Raw genomic sequence first — 17,632 nt, forward strand, 5'->3', positions numbered from 1 at the left:
ACATGGTGGGGATGGGGGGAAGGCACCAGTAAAATGGAAGAATTATAGATTCATCCTATCATCAACCCAGAGAACTCCCAAGCCATTAACATTTAAATCGACAGAACATGGGAGTTAAATTAGGGAGCGCCCACTTTTTTGCGCTGGCTGCTTTGGGGCAAACCAATGTTGCAGCAGGAACCTGAAGCAGTCATTAGGCCCCTTATATGCATACGCACATGGCCTACTCCCTGCTTCAGGCAAGGGTAAAGGACGCCTCTTGTTTATCCGTCTCCAATATTATACTGTAGAATGGTAACTAAATAGCCACGTGTCATACGTGAGTCTTAATGCTAAATGCCTGTGGGCTATTTGAGCCTAGAGGCCAAAGGAGATGGTTCTGATCCTGTCCTAACCCAATATTCACGCCCATTTATCAATAGGATAAAGATCAGAACTGGGTCTCCTTGCCAATTCCCCCTTCTGTAACCTAGGCATGCTGCAGTATTTGTAGTGCCATTCTGGTTGCGATTAACTAACTCGCACGGGGCAGAGATTAAACCTGACACCGTGCCGGTACGTATGACTTAGAACCACTAAGGGTAGCGCACTTACGAAGGTACGAACAATGACAGACAGGTAAAGACCATTGGTCCATTGAGTCTGTCCCACACAATGGCGATACCTTGTGTACCACAACATATACTCTCCATCCCACCCCAAACCATGTGATCTCCTGGGAAAGGCAAAAACAGATAAAAAGCCCAGGCCAATTTGGAAAGAAAAATCTGGGAAATTGCTCTCCGACCCATCTCGGCGATTGAAACTAGCCCAGGAGATCCCTCTGGCCTTGAATTCCCTGCAGTACCTACCTTCTGTAAGAGGTGATCTCCGCCCCAGCCAGAAACAAATCCAGCTTTCGCTTGAGGGAATTCAGTGAGTCTGCATCCGCCACATGGAACGGCAGCTTGTTCCAGAGGTCTACTGTTCTCTGGGAAATGAACCACCTCCTGACCTCTGACCTCGATCTAACCTTATACAACTTAAACTTGTGCCCCCTGGTTCTACCTAACCTATTTAATTGAAATAAACGGTCAGCTTGAACACAATCTATTCCCTTCATTATCTTGTATACCTCAATAAGCCATTGGGAAACTATAATTAACGAATGTTGAAGTAAACACAACTGACTATATAAAATAGTGCTTTGTGTAATGCAGTACTGAGTGCATTTTGAAATCCAGAATATCCTGTATAGCCTGGCAATAAAGGGTACTGTCTTTTTTTTTTAAAGAGAACAAAATATATTATTGATCTCTGTTTCTTAAATGTATTTTCTCATATCTCTCCTGAGGTTAGACATGAAATCCAACTGAAATACAAAAGGCATTTTGTCTTTTGCTATTTGTAAGGGTCATATGTGAAATGAGTTTGTGGTCTAAACTCGGCACTAATTAGCAGTCTTGCTCATTGTTCGGATAACTGCTGTAGATAATGGAGACCACACTGATGGAGTCTGTCTCTGATGTTGGAGTGGAGTGAACTTTGCTCCAAAATAGGACCATGATTCCACAACTCCATAAAATTTGATTTTCCCTCCCCCGAAACAATTTTCCCGACTGGAGCCAATACCTGGTGTTCTGATTCAGTCAAATTACACCAATCTTCTAATTAATACGCTGTCCCTAATCCCCATGCATTTTACACCTTGCACACTTTAGCTGCAGTTGAAATGTATGGAGATTATCTAACCCACGGGTCACAACTCTTTAATCAGCTGAAGCTGAATCTATGTCAGCAGGTTAAGTGTGCAACATGTTAAATTCATGGGGGGAAAAATTTGTTCTTGCCCGGATAGCAGTCGGTGTCCTCGCCAACTGCCGTTAACGGTGCTCGAAATGGCAGCCACGCTAAACAAGGTAAATTGGCATGGGGGGCATGGTGGTAAGTGGTGCAGCGCTGTCCTTAGGTACAACAGTGTCCTGGTGGCATTGCACGGGGGATCCGGGACCAATCTGTATCCCTGAGTGTCTGGTGTGAGGCTGTGAAGCTCACAGTGCATTGTGGGTAGCGAGGAGCTGTGAAATTTAAAGGGCCATGCATATTGAAGCAAGGGAAAATAAGTGCACTGATTCAGTATATTTTTCAGCCCTTTTTCTGTCTTAACAAATAATCAGTATTTAAAAGAAGTTCCAAATGTCAATATTCAGCATTTACAGCTGAATGACCTTCCGAAAATCAACAAAAGTAAAAACTGCCTCAGCACTAACACAAATGGCTTAGCGAGCCAGGGAAGGGGCACCCAGGGTCTCGCACGCAGCACTCCAGCTTTGTGCAGGGGGTCGACACTGCAAGACACGCCCTTTCCCTACAGGAGGCCTCCAGAAAGAACAATGTGGGAATACATCACAAAGGCAGTTACTGCCAGCAGTGTTGCCCCCACCACATGACTCCAGTGCCCAAAGAAGCTTCACGATCTCAGACCACTGGTCAAGGTCAGTGAATGCATCTTCCAAAGTCTCACCGACCAACTGAACCTCTAGCCTCACACACTGCTCAATGCAGAATCCTCAATCACTCACCTACCAACAATCTGCACCAATCACAAGGCACATCTCCTATTCCTAGCCTCACCTCACCTCCTTGGAGGACACGGTGCTGGCCATTCTTGGCAGGGGCCTGGCTGAGCCCTCAGCCAGCGGCGGGGCTGAAAGGATACAAGATGCGGGTATCCTCAAACGTTATTGTCGTTCTGACATGCACCTCTAGGCTTCCCACTCTCCCATCAGCACAGCTCCACCCTTGCGCCTTCCTTATTTCACACATCCAAAAAATACAGCCTGCCCAGGCAGTGAGCCCGCAGGCAGATGATTCCATCCTGGATATCCTAGCAACAACGAGTCTTTCTGGGATGCATCCTAGTCTGATTGCTCCTCTTCTGCTTCTTCCTCTTCCCTCTGCAAGAGAACGCTGGAAATATGAAATGACAGCATAAAATGCAGCAAATACTCAGTTGGTCAGGCAGCATGTCGACCTGAGACGTGAACGCCACGGATGTTGCATGACCTGCTGAGTATTCCCAGTATGTTCTGTCTTCTCAAAGGCGTTCACTTACCATCCGAGCCCTTGCAAGCATCCAGCAGCACTCCCTACTTAAAAAAAACTTTTCACATCTATTGCAGCAAGCCACCACTTCAATAAAATAAAAAAACAGTCCAAATCCTTCTATTCAAACTTACCTGATTGATGTGTGTGTCCCTTTAACAGCTGCAGATATCGCCCCTGTCGGGTTAACCTGGCGTGCTAAAAACCCAGCGATGACTCGAGCGCCAGGGTCGAAGTTCACGGAGGTAACGTTAAGTTGGCATTGCACACCAACTGATGTCACCACGATGACACTTCTTTTCAGGGCGCTGCCGGTTACCGACCGCACAAAGGAGGCAACCAATATGACCGCCACCGCCAGGACCGCCCCCAGCTGGCGCAAGAACGGCGGCCCGCCATTTTGTCACGCATTGCTGGTGCTACCAGGTGACAATAAGGATATCAATTGCTCACCCAAGGTGTTTCAGGAGCTGCTATCTATTGGAAGTGGAAGTTTGGTGTTAAATGACACCACTCCGATTCACGGCATCAGCTATTGGTTAACAACTATTTAGCACTTAGGCACCACTTAGCACTGGCTGATGCAGGCAGTCGGGGGTTTCTCAGGTCAACTGATAGTTCTGGGGTCCCTGGCTGGGGAGATGGTTGGGGGAGCAAATGGTGGGAGCAATGTGGGCTTGTAAAAAGTGAGTCCACATCTCATGTGGTTTCCCTAGCTCCATATAGACCTGATGCCTGCTTTTGTGTCAGCTGTGGCTCAGTGGGTAGCAGCTTGCCTATGATCTAGAAGGTTGTGGGTTCAAGTCCCACTCCAGACACTTGAGCACAATAATCTAGGCTGAAACTCCAGTGCAAGTGCTGCATTGTCGGAGGTGCCATCTGTCGGATGAAATGTTAAACCGAGGCCCTGTCTGCTCTCACAGGTGGACGTAAAAAATCCCATGGCGCTATTTTGATGAAGAACAGGGAAGTTATCGCTGGTGTCCTGGCTAATATTTATCCCTCAACCAACATCACAAAAACAGATTATCTGGTCATTATCACATTGCTGTGTGTGGGAGCTTGCTGTGTGCAAATTGGCTGCCGTGTTTCCCACATTACAACAGTGACTACACTCCAAAAGTACTTCATTGGCTGTAAAGCGCTTTGGTTCATCTGGTGGCCGTGAACGGCGCTATATAAATCCAAGTCTTTCTTTCTTTAACATATTTGGTAAACCTGTTTCTTTTTTAGGCTGAGGAATGAACTTGAGCAGAAACTTTCTAAATCTGAGCCCCTGCCTAAGCAGCAAGGTAAGTCAAACTTTGCTTGAGAATGAACACTTTAAGCAGGGTTGCCAACCCTCTGTGAGTGTCCTGGGGATCTCCAGCAATTAAAGATGAATCTCCAGACACTGCTGCGAGCAACCCTGGAAAAGAAAATTATTGGGGCGTTAAAAAGAAAATGGTGGTGTTTTTATCATTTTCTTCGACCACTTTTGTTTATTGGTTCTAAAATTAATGGAGCTGGGGCGGTGCGTTTGGAGGCGAGAGTTGATGTGATTTAACAACTCCAGGACTACGTCCAATCAGATTTGCCAATCGCCAGTGTTCCCTTTAAGCTTCTCAGCCACGCGCCCGTGCAGAAGTGTGGGGCTCCTGTGCAGCCGGACTCTCAATCAAAAACCACGCATGTGCAGATTTTTGAATGGGTCATGCAGCCCCTTAAAGGGTCACAGGGCTGAAAAAAATATTAGTGGGGACATCGGCAACTTTAAGTGCTACTTATAATTCTCGATGGGTGACTACAGTGAAAACGTACGGTGAGTTGTCATTTGTTATTTTCTTTATTGGAAAACATTCAATTGGTTATCTCCACAACCTTTGATACTGTGTTTATCGGGAAGACTAATACACGATGTGTATAGAGAGAGGGGAAAGGTCGACCAACCAGCTGGGTGAGAAGTGATGAAATGCAGCGAGTGGCTCTTGAGTGTCCCATCATTTCTGGCTTTTGGACTATAGACTGCTGCTGTTGATCCATGAAGTACTCACCTCAATATCATTTACATTGCCCAACTCCCTGAAATGACTATTTCTACCCAATTCAAGGGCTCAATTTTCCCCAGTATTTGCGGCGTTTTTTTGGGGGCAGGCTGTTTTTTCTGGCCCAACTTAAAAATCCCCAGTTCCCCCAATCAATTTGCACCAGCGTAACTCAGTTAGTTACGAATTTTTTAAGTCCGTTTTTTTTTCAGCCGAGGGAGAGAGAGACATAGACTGACAGACACGGACGGACGAACGAGCGACCGAGAATGGAACAGGAACAGCCTTCGGGTGGGGTTGGAGGTCAGTTGGTGCTATGTGTTTTTCAATTCTTTTAATGTGTTGGGAGGTGGCAGTAAGCTTCACTTGCATTGTGTCCCTGGTTACCATGGCAGCCTGATCCTTTTGGCGCAGATCAAGGCTCCGCTCACCTCGGGTCAGGCCACGTCAAAATGAAGAGATGCAACTGGAAAACTCGCAACACTTTTTTTTGGCATACTTGGGCCCAAAGGAATCGGGCGTAAAATGCCCAAAAAATGCTTTGGGGAAAACTAAGCCCCGAGAGTTGAAATATTCACAGCTCTATCTCATTTTCAAAAACAGGCCGAGTGCAGTAATTCACGCTTAGTGCTGTGAGGAGATGAGGCGCTCTTCTAAGTTTGAAGTTAAGACATATTGTCTGGCAGAGGAGAGGTAGTTGTGTACTGCACCTGACAGTGGGAATGCAAAATGGCAAAATGATTCACTCCCCTGCGCTGATCTCACTACACATGCAAAAAGGATACAGAGGCACTGGAGAAGGATGAAAAAAGGTGATACCAGAACTGAGAGGGTACAGCTATCAGGAAACACTGACAGTCTAGGGCTGTTTTTTCTGAAAAGAGAAGGCGGAGTGGTGACCTAAGGTCTTTAAAATGACAATGGAGTTTGATAGGGTCGATGTCGAGCTGTTTCCACTTGTGGGGAGTTCAAAACTAGGGGTCATAAGTATAAGATCGTCAATAAGGAATTCAGGAGAAGCATCTTTACCCAGAGAATGATTAGAATGTGGAACTCGCTGCCACAGGGAGTGGTTGAGGTGAATAGTGTAGATGCATTTAAGGGGAAGCCAGATAAATGAGGGCAAAAGGAATAGAAAGATATGTTGATAGGGTGAGATAAAATAGGGTGGGAGGAGGCTCGTGTGGAGCATAACCACCATCATAGACCAGTTGGGCCGCAAATTCTATATAATGTCAAATGTTTTTCTCGTAATAGTTAGAATTACTAACCACAGGTATGTGCTGCCTGATTCACACAAGTGTTATCATTTATTATATATCTGAATGTTAGTATTAACAATCGGCTTCAGCTGTTTTAATCTCATGCTAAAAGTAGAATGAATGCAATGAATTCTAGTCCGAAAAAGAATGACTTTGACCCCTGCGTTTTTAAGTTTTCAAATGAGTCCTTAAGGGTCACAATAGAATCAGTTACCCAATGAAAGAAAGTTAAGTAGAAGCAACCTTTTCTCTTAGTCCTGTGTCGGTTTTGAGCTGATATTGTAGGAACTACTTGCGTTAGAAGTTGCAATCACTGCACAGCTGCAGGGCATGGGAATAGGAGGAGGCCATTCAGACCCTCGAGTCTGTACAGCTATTCGATTCGATTATCTGTATCTCAACTTCATTTACCCGCTGTAATGTATGCACCTCCGAGTGTGCTCACAGGTTTGTAGAGCTGTTGAGAGTGTTGTGTCCTTAGATGCTCTAACAATGACTCCACGAGGCAGTGTGTAGTGACCTTAGTCCTTTATTAGTTAACTCCAGAGTGAGGATCACACCTGGTGGCCTGCCTTTTATACTAGGCCAGGCACACCTGTACAGGTAACCTATAAGTCTCCCACTGCAGTGCCCTCTGGTGGCACACCTTGAGATAGTACCAACAGTAGCCATGCAGGATACATGACATCACTCCCCCCTAAACCCTCAGTGTTAATCGCCTCTGCTTTAACTGTGCTCTGGGTTTAGCTCTATCTGGGCTCTATCTGGTTGACCTTTGGCAGGTCGATCAATCTTGGGTGAGCACTTGCTACAGTAGAGTGCTGCTGGTTACTGTTTGTGTGTGTCCCTGACCACTCCATTCTCCCCCCCTCCACATATAGATTATGTCGAAGGCTCATTGCATTCATATACATTCCAGTTCAGGAAAATACATTACATTTGTGGTTCCGTTGTGAGACAAGTACGTTAGACTGGTGAGATACCTTATCGATGCAGTAACCGGTGTGTAAGGACAAACTAGTTCCAGAACTGCTGGATTGTGTCCCTGCAGTCTGGTGGCAGCGTAGTGCCCAATGCTGGCAGTGGGAACCCAGTTGGCTCGAGTTGCCAGCTCTTGCGGCTGTTGCCTTGGTCCCTAGTGTCGGGCCGGTTCACAGATGCCTGTGACCTCCCTGTCCTTTCTTTGCGCCCTGGGTCACTGCTGCTCCCTGAGGAGCTGTCGTCGAGCAATGCACAGGGAACTGCTGACTCGCTGGCCTGGGCGATGTTTGGTTTGGGATCCTGGATGGTCCTGGTCCCCTTTGGGGGAACTGTGGCGGGTGACCCTTCGTTTATGGGTATGGCCTTGGTGGTGATGGGGTCTGGGGACTGTGCCTTAGCACAGTCTGCTGTTTCAGGCTCGTGGCAGTTAGTGCCATTGGGTGCCTGAGAGGTGGAGCCGGTCAGGGGAAGGGTATCAATACCGGTGCCGTTGCCTTGCTGAGGTCGCTTGCTCTGCGTATGTGTTGGCTGCTTGTGGCCACACTCCATGGTGTATAACTCTGGTCCCCGGGACGCAGGCTACAGCATTGGATAGCTCGCTGGACCTGTGTGCTCCCGATGGATGTCTGCCCGCTGCATTGACTGTGTGCAGTTGAAATTCTACATCGCACAACTTTTCATTACTTATTATGGACACTCTGTGGGTCCGAACACGATCGCGCAACTTTTCCTCGCTGGTTGTATGTACACAATTCACATAATCAGTCACACATTTTACATGATCGTGCGACTTTTCCTTGCTCATTGCATGTACACAACTCTGATTATTACTTACACATTTTACATGATCAATTACACATTTTATTTCTAACTTACAGTTATTATTACATTGCTTGAGGGTGTGGAACTGTCCCTTTAATTGTAGTGGGTTAGGCCTCCTTTAAGAGAGCCTTGCTTGCTTTACCCCAATCCTCTTCTCCGTTCGGTGCCACGTGTTGCTCCATCAGCACTGCACCTCGTGGTCTGGCCCCGGCCATCCTTTTCTTCAGCACCTCACCTCGTGGTTTGGGCGCCATCTTTCCTTCATCCACGATGTCAACGGTGGAGATCCTCTTTTCCCCGGGTTCTGCCACTGATGCTGGGAAGTCGCCTTTGGATCCGATTTTCTTCCTCCAGAATCCTGCCACTGGAGCCTGGAAGGTGCGTTCGGGTCGTCTCAGCTGGATCATCTCCACGCAGTCGTACTGAGCGGTCTGTGCCTCGGGTGCTGTGCTGGTCTGCTCTCTGGTGCCGGATCCACCCTCGGGTGAGGGCTTGCTTTGCCTCTGAGCGCGAGGGTCGTCGATCGCTGGAGGAGTGAAGACTTCCCACTTCCAATGGGTCTTCTCCATCTACCTTCTGCCAAGCAGCGTTGGTCCATCACCTGCAACAATCCACAGTGGTAACTTGTGCACCGTGCCATCATGGAGTACCTTTACATTCACGTTACCAATGACTGGGATAATTTCATCGGTGTAGGTGCGTAGCTTTGCCTGAACCGGGACCAACTTGGGTCGTTCAGCTGGATTGTCCCATAACCTCTCAAAGGCTTCTTGATTCATTACTGACTGGCTCGCCCCCGTGTCCACTTTCATGAAGACTGGAACGCCATCTTTCTCGACTTCCATCTTCAGCGGGGAAACACTCGGTGGTGCAGGTAAACATGCTATATACCTCATCGTGGGGCTGAGCTGCCTCTCTGCCTATCGTTTCATAATCCACGCTGGATTCATGGCCATCTGCAGACTCTTCATCGACACAGTGTCATATTTCTCTTACACATTCGCTGGAGTGGCTCTTTGTGCTGCAGCCTTTGCATACATAGTCTTTAAAGCGGCACTGGTGAGCCCTGTGATTCCCTCCACAACACCAGCATGGAGCTACTCAAGTAGCCCCCTCGGCGGACTCTGAGTTAAGGGACTCGGGGGCCTGTTCTCTCTTCCCTGAGAGGGTTCGCGCTCTACAATCCAGCCTCTATACGGCACCACTCTGTGCACAGTACCTGCCGGGTTTGAGTCCTGAGCGTGAGTCATCTGCCTAGAACCGCAGGTCGAGGTCATGAATGCCTGGCTCACAGAGATGGCCTTCTGTAGTGTGACTGTGGTCCGCAGACAGTAGCTTATGAAGAAGGCCCTCATGGCTAATTCCAATGACAAAAATGTCCCGCAGCACTTCGCTGAGGTGGGTGCCGAACTCGCACGGTGCCGCCAGCCTCCCGAGACCTGCGACGCGATTTCTTGGCCTTCGGGCCGTCGGTGGGTATAGAACCGGTGTCTGGCTGTGAGGATGCTCTCCTTGGGCTTGAGTTGCTCCTGGATCAGGATTATGAGCTCCTTGTACGACTTGGTTGTTGTCTTTGCTGGTGCCAGCAAGTCCCTGACAAGGCCATAGACGGTGAGCCCACAACTGGTTAGCAAGATAGCTCTGTGCTTATCAGCCAATGTGGCCGGGTCGTCTCCTGCCAGGTCGTTGCTGTGACAAAATGTTCGGGTATCCCCACAAAGGCTTCCCAATCATCACCATCGGCGAACTGCTGCAACGTACCAAGGGTAGCCATTTTCGCGTGAAAGTTCGTAATCTCGTCGCCAATTGTTGTGTCCTTAGATGCTTTAGTAATGACTCCACGAGGCAGTGTGTTGTACTTGAACTGTAGTGACTTTAGTCCTTTATTTGCTAACTCCAGAGTGAGGATCACACCTGGTGGCCTGCCTTTTATATTAGGCCAGGCACACCTGTACAGGTAACCTACAAGTCTCCCACTGCTGTGCCCTCTGGTGGCACACCTTGTGATAGTACCAACAGTAGCCATGTAGGATACATGACAGAGAGGAGGCGGGGGTCCCCAATGGAGTGCTCTCTACGCGGGAGTCCTCCATGTGTTTATTGGAGCCTTGGCCTGGAGGTTGTTGCACGGAGCAGTCCCGTGCAATTGATTTTTAAGTCGGTTCACGGACTCCCAGGCCGCCTGCAATTTCTGCGGTCTAGAGGAATCCGTGTTCTATGTGTATGTTGTATGTACGAGGTTGCAGCCCCTCTTCCAATATTTGAAGGGGCTGCTCCTCAAATTCTGGTTGCACTTCAGTCCCACACTCCTGATCTTTGGGCACTCTGTGCGGAGGGGAGTGGGCAGGTCGGAAGGCCTCCTCGTAGGACTGCTCCTGGGCATGGCCAAGGTAGCCATCAACTGGTCCAGGCAGCGGGCGGTCGAGGGGGTCGTTCAGCCTGACTGCCTGCCTCTCTTCCACGGTTACATCCGAGCCAGGGTGTCCCTGGAGATGGAGCACGCGGTGTATACCGGTACGCTCGCGGCCTTCCGCGAGTGGTGGGCGCCGGAGGGACTGGAGTGCATCATCACCCCCGGCAACCAAATTTTAATTTGAACCACATGTAAAAAGTTAATTTGTTTAAGTTTGTCGGTTTTAGTGTCGTCCCCCTCCCACCCCCCACCCCCCGCCTTTTGTATAATTTGTGTTTCTGGTGCCCTCAATAAAAAAACAAGGGGGCATTTGATTTAATGTTTATGTGTTACATATACAACTCAAAATAGTTGTAGAGCTGTTGAGCGGAAGCAGGGGTCCCCAATGGAGTACACTCTACGCGGGAGTCCTCCCTCTATTGATTGGGAACTTGGCCTGGAGGGTGTTGCACGGGGCAGTCCCGTGCAATCGGTTTTTAAGTTGGTTCACGGACTCCCAGGCCGTCTGTAATTTCTGCAGTTTGGAAGAGTCCGTGTTCCATGCTGTTGTGGAATGTGCGAGGTTGCAGCTCCTCTTCCAATATTTGAAGGAGCTGCTCCTCAAATTCTGGTTGCACTTCTGTCCCACACTCCTGATCTTTGGGCACCCTGTGTGGAGGGGAGCAGGCAGGTCGGAAGGCCTCCTCGTAGGACTGCTCCTGGGCATGGTCAAGGTGGCCATCAACCGATCCGGGCAGCGGGCGGTCGAGGGGGTCGTTCAGCCCGACTGCCTGCCTCTCTTCCGCGGTTACGTTCAAGCCAAGGTGTCCCTGGAGATGGAGCACGCGGTGTCCACCGGTATGCTCGCGGCCTTCCGCGAGAGGTGGGCACTGGAGGGACTGGAGTACATCATCACCCCCGACAATTAAATTTTAATTTGATCCATTGTTAAAAGTTTAATTTGTTTAATTTGTCAGTTTTAGAGCCCCTTTAATAAGGGGGCACTTGATTTATAGTTTCAACAAAATAGTTGTAGAGCTGTTGAGTTGTGAGTGGCTTAGCCAGTCACGTGATGTTCACAAGAATCAATAAAACCCCAGCCAGTTGGGTTCAGGGGATCCACGATGAGGCCGTGGTTGGAAGCCCAGTGGATAAATTGGTAATGTGTAGTGTGATTGTTAAACTTTTGTTAATAAACCAACTAGTTCTCAATAGCAATGTGTTGCTATGAATTCTTAAGCAAAGAACCCATGAAGCAAATACATTACACGCGCCTTTGCTCCATATCCCTTGATCCCTTACTTAATAAAGTGCAACATCCCCACTGACACCTGGGAGTCCCTGGCCAAAGATCGCCCTAAGTGGAGGCAGTGCACCCGGGAGGGCGCTGAGCTCCTCGAGTCTCATCGCCAAGAGCATGCAGAAATCAAACGCAGGCAGCGGAAAGAGCGTGCGGCAAACCAGTCCCACCCTCCCCTTCCCTCAACCACTGTCTGCCCACTTGTGACAGGGACTGTGGCTCTTGTATTGGACTGTACAACCACCTAAGGACTCATGCTAAGAGAGGAAGCAAGTCTTCCTCGATTCCAAGGGATGATGATGACTTAACAAAAGCCTATCAATCTGATTGTTGAAAATTTAAATTTACCCAGCATCCACAGCCTTTTGGGGGAGAGTGCTCCAGATTTCTACTGCCCATTGTGTGGAAAATGTGCTTCCTGGTTTCACTCCTGATTGGCCTGGCTCAAAGTTTAAAATTGTGCATCTTTGTTCCCACCCAGCAGTAGCAGCTCCTCTGTATCTACCCAATCAAATCCTTTGACATTACTTTGTATTTAAAATAATAGACATTCATTTAATGCAGGGTGGTTTTTGCACATTTCCCCAGTACAGTTTATCTGAAAAGCTGTCCTAATGAGTATTGTAACCTGTGTAATGTTGTTGTGCCGTCTTTCGGATGAGACGTTAAAGCGAGGCCGCGTCTGCCCTTTCAGGTGGATGTAACAGATCCCATGATATGATGTTGAAGGAGAGCAGGGGAGTTCTCCCCGGTGCTTTGACCAATATTTACCCGTCAACCAACAGCTGAAAAGCGATTATCTGGTCATTATCACATTGCTGTTTTGTTGTACCTTGCGGTGTGCAAATTAGCTGTCGCATTTCCTACATTACAAATGTAACTAGGTGCTTTGGGACATCCTGAGGTTGTGAAAGGCGCTATATAAATGCAAGTCTTTCATTATTTCTTTTCTTCTTTTAAGTTGCAGAAGCGTGGCCTTCTTTGAAGCCCTTGAAACCCAAAGAGAAGCCGCTGTCTGTGGTGGAACAGGTGCTCTCACTGAGGAGCAGCACTTATAAAATGACAGTGCAGATTCAAGAGCTGGAGAATGAGTTGAAGCATTCCATGGTGCCCTCCATAATCACTGATGCTCTGCAGAGCTCTCTCAGAGACACACAGGTACTTATGATCGCTGTAACCTTTCCACCTGTCTGAGGGTTGCCAACTGTGGTTGGACATATTCTTGGAGACTTCATCACCAGAACTGAGAGACTGAACAGGCTGGACCTCTTCTCTCTAGAAAAGCGAAGGCTGAGTGGGTAACCTGATGGGAGGTGTTTACAATTGTGAAGGGGTTTGATCAGGTCGACGTAGAGAAGATGCTTTCCAAATCTAGGGGCCATAAATAGAAGGTAGTCACTAATTCTTTACTCAGCGAGTGCTTAGAATGTGGAACTCAGTACCACATGGAATGGTTAAGACCTATCACATCGAAGCATTTAAGGGGAAGCTGCATAAGTACATGAGGGAGAAAGGGATAGGGTGAGATGAAGTAAGGTGGGAGGAGGCTCGTGGCATAGGCCAGTTAGGCCGAATGGCCTGTGTCTGTGCAAAAAATTCTCTGTAATTCTATGTAACCAGCTTCCAACTGCCCCATCCAGTCAAACAGCCTTTTTTCCATCTCCAATATTTTTATAACTGAAAAACAAATGTGTCCAAAGAAAATGAACCAAAAACTCCATCTTACGTTTCTTTTGATGGATGAACCAGGTGAGCTTCTCTTACCTGTTTGAACCACATTCTTCCATTAGTGTCAGCCATGGCTCAGTGCGTTGCACCCTCGCCTCTGAGTCAGAAGGTTGTAGGTCAAGTCCCACTCCAGGGACTAGAGCACAAACATCTAGGCTGACACTCCAGTGCAGTGCTGAGGGAGTGCTGCACTGTCGGAGGTGCCATCTTTTGGATGAGGTGTTAAATTGAGGCCCTGTCTGATCCCACAGAAGAGCAGGGGAATTATCTCTGGTGTCCTAGGCAGTATTTATCCCTCAATTAACATAACAAAAACACATGATCAAATTGCTGTGTGTGGGAGCTTGCTGTGCGCAAATTGTCTGCTGTATTTCCCACATTGCAACAGTGATTACTCTCCGAAAAGTACTTCATTGGCTGTAAAAGCACTATATAAATGCAAGTCTTTCTTTCTTTTCAAGTGTAGCAACTGGGAAATCAAATTAATTTTCACCAAACCAAATCATTTTTTTAAATTTAAGTTTCTCAATATTTTTCCCTCCAACATTCCTTTCTTCCTTAGCCTAAAAAAGCCACTTCAAGAGCCATCCATGTTGGAGGGGGCTGGAATCACATATCGGCCAGACTGAGCGAGGACAGCAGATTTCCTTCCCTAAATGACATTGGTGAACCAGTGGGGTTTTTATGGAAATCCAAGAAGTAAGGGTATCGAGGGATACAGAGCAAAGATGGGTAAATGGAGTTGAGGTACAGATCAGCCATGATCTAATTGAATGGCAGAGCAGGCTCAAGGGGCGAAAGGGCCTACTCCTGCTCCTAATGCTCCTATGACAGCTTCATGGTTAGTTTTACTCAGACCGGCTTTTGATTTTCAGATTTGTTTGAAAGGAATTAAAATTCTCAAACTGCCAGTGAGGGATTTGAACTGGCGTTCTCTGGATTATTACTCGATTGACCTCAAAGGAAAAGAAAATTGGGCAGGGTGGAAATCGGGTCGCCGATTCTCTACTGCCCAATTTGCGCTACTGCCAAAGACCAATTTCACCCCACAATGTTCATTTGGAACAGCTTTTGTTGAGTGAGATATTTTAAAATCTCTCGAGTTCCCCTTTTTCTACAGGTCTTCTTCGTGTGTCGATCACCAATCACGCCTTCGCATTCAGATATATTCCTTTTAAACAAAAAAGTACAATCCCGTGTTGTATAATAACATTATTATTATTAAGAAAAGACTGTTACCTGTCATCCCCTAGATCAGAGGCCACACTGCGATATGTGTGCGCATTAGGTCCATGCAACAGATCCTTGCCACTGGACCAAGACCTAGCTCTGTCAAACCCGTGTGGTGGCTAGTGTGCAATGGCCACCCCACGTTAAAAAAATCCACGCACAGGCATCTTCCACCCTTCAGGATGTAGTTCTGGATCTGGAATATTAGGACCTTCATTGAAACACCTGTGAACTCATCCCTTTTTTGGCATGGAAGCAAGTCATCCTCATTTTGAGGGACCGTCTATGAGATCAGAGATATACTGAAGCACCATGCATTCTCCTCCCTCCTCACTTCTGAGTACTTTTGAGGAAATACACCTAGCCAAACTTGATTGCATTTTAAGTACTAGAATATGAAGTATGGGTTTTTAAAAATAACATAAATCCCTGTTTCAGGAGAATTCTCCAAAGTCCAATACTGACGTCCCTTGTTAAATTTGCAACAGCCTGCAAACCAGTCTGTTGTTGAGAGTTGAATAACTAAATTGGGGCGTTTGTTGAGAAAAATGACAGCACTACAACTAATGTTCGAATCTTCCCACAGGCTGAAATTGCAAAACTGCAGAAATCCAACCAGTTTCTTCGCTGGAAAATAAAAGTAAGAGCGCGTTTCCTATCCGTTTTGGTTCATTCTCGGCTGTATTTCTGGGTCTGACTTCCTGGTTTCCTGAATGTACTCTGAGCTTGGTGTAACCTTTCCGTCCAAGATTGACCAGTTCCCCGAAGCACTGGCTAATGCAGTGGATTAAATGTTGTCCTTTCACTTCTGGGTCTTGTTCAGCTCAATGTCTACTGGTGCTGCTGGCTGCATGGCTCCTTTCTCAAGAGTTTGGGTCATCTCAGCCCAGCTCTCAGTGGGCACGATCGCCGCACTATCCTAAACCAGCACCAATTGCCACTAAATTAGCAATCGCACACCGACACCACCAAACACCTGGATTTTCGGGTGCTCTCTGCTCAGTTTTTCGGTGGCGATGGCGATGGTGGGGTGTTGTGGTCGGGCAGTCAGCCTCCAGCGCCGCGGCGATCCTCGGGTCGGGTTTAGCGGCAGCGCGGAGCAGCACCGCCCGGAAGAGCTGCGCCCGGTGGGCAATGCTCCCGGTTGTGACACCGGCGCGAGTTTGAGCTCCTGCCCGACCCGTCCGCCCGGAAGCGCATCCGCAGTGACCGCCTGGGAAATCAGGGCAGTCCAACCGTCCCGTCGGCGAAGAGGTGAGCGATGGATTCGGAAGATAAGTGTGATTGTTTTTACTGTTAATTGTTTTTGCGCTTTGTGTTGTGGTGGCGTGGGCAATGTTTTGGGAATGTTTTTGTGGGGGGGTTTAGGTCCCCCCCCCGCCCCAGGCGTCTCTGGGAGCGTTCCCGGCCTGGCTCTTTAGCTCGGGAGTTTCCCACACTAACGCCCGAGAGAGGTGTACAAAGCCTCCCTTAGTGCTGCGCCCCCTGACTCAGGGCCCAGCTGCCCAATGTTACTGACTGAGGCACAAACTGTTCCCAAGTGCTAACTTTCCCGCTCCACCGCCATTATCACCCCAAAAACATCAAAGCCTAAAATCCAGCTCCTACACTTTCACGTTGCCTTTAAGTCTAATTTAAAAAGTCCCAAACTGCTTCCCAAAGGTAGAAAATAATCGGAGACTAAACTGTGGTGAAAGAAGGACTAGGGGAGATGACTGAAAGCGGGATTGAGGAAGTAGGTTTTGAGAAAGCTTTTGGAGGAGGAGAGGGAGGTAGCTAGTGTTGTGTATGGAGAAAGAGTCAGACTGAACACTGTGAGCTCAAAGTAAAGTGTGACTGTAGTCTTTTATTGCAGGTCTCCAGATTGCCTCTCCAACCTGTGAAGCCTCCTTAAATACCTGTGCTCCCAAGGGATTATGGGATCCCTTGGGACTCCAGGGGATGAGCCCTCTGGTGGCTGTACAGAGTAAATACAAGTTTATATGTATAACAACACTGCTGCTCCCGCCAAAGTCAATAGTGTAACTATTTACAATGTGAGTCGATCTGGGGCCTTCCTTGCCCTGGTTGATCGTCTCGGTGTGTAAGCTGGTGTTGTTGAATCATTTGTTGGGCCCTCGCTGGGCTGCTATGCAGCTGGGCTGCCTGGTGTGTTGGGCCCTGCTGGGCTGCTGTCGATGATGGGTTCTGCTTCGTGGTCAACCGTGGTGCCGGTTGCCACTGGTGTGTATGTTGGGGAATCAAAAAAGGTAGGGTCCAAGGTGGGTTGCTCAGGATAGTCTGTGAATCTGAGTTTGATTTGGTCCAAGTGTTTCCGGTGAATGAGTCCATTTGAAAGTTTGACTCGAAACACCCTGGTCCCCTCTTTGGCCACAAGTGCCGGGAAGCCACTTGGGACCTTGTCCATAATCTAATACAAATACAGGATCGTTGATTTCAATCTCGTGTGACACGTTTGCGCTAGCATGGTATGCACTTTGTTGAAGCCACCTGCTCTCTACCTGTTCATGAAGATCAGGGTGAACTAACGAGAGCCTTGTCTTAAGTGCTCTTTTCATGAGCAGTTCAGCAGGTGGGATCCCAGTGAGTGAGTGGAGTCTCATGCGGTAGCTAAGCAGGACTCAGGATAGGCGAGTCTGCAGTGAGCCTTCAGTTACCTTCTTCAAGACTTGCTTGATGGTTTGCACTGCTCTCTCTGCCTGACCATTGGACGCTGGTTTAAACGGGGCAGATGTGACATGTTTGATCCCGTTACTTCTTTGAACTCAGCACTGGTAAAACATGGCCCTTTGTCGCTCACCAGGACATC

The 17,632-nt window shown here is 48.0% G+C and overlaps 1 protein-coding gene across 2 annotated transcripts in view; it reads left to right on the forward strand.

Annotated features, from left to right (window-relative positions):
- The window catches only part of LOC139273327 (uncharacterized protein C6orf118-like), a 130,898-nt gene that overhangs the window by 84,288 nt on the left and 28,978 nt on the right, over positions 1–17,632 (forward strand). For both annotated transcript variants that reach the window (XM_070890122.1, XM_070890123.1), the window contains 3 exons: positions 4,318–4,376; positions 12,827–13,023; positions 15,410–15,463. In XM_070890122.1, coding sequence (XP_070746223.1) covers positions 4,318–4,376; positions 12,827–13,023; positions 15,410–15,463 — 310 coding nt within the window. The remainder of the gene's footprint in view (positions 1–4,317; positions 4,377–12,826; positions 13,024–15,409; positions 15,464–17,632) is intronic.

The sequence above is a fragment of the Pristiophorus japonicus genome, chromosome 9, assembly GCF_044704955.1.
Source record: "Pristiophorus japonicus isolate sPriJap1 chromosome 9, sPriJap1.hap1, whole genome shotgun sequence".
In the NCBI taxonomy this organism is placed as follows: Eukaryota; Metazoa; Chordata; class Chondrichthyes; family Pristiophoridae; genus Pristiophorus; species Pristiophorus japonicus.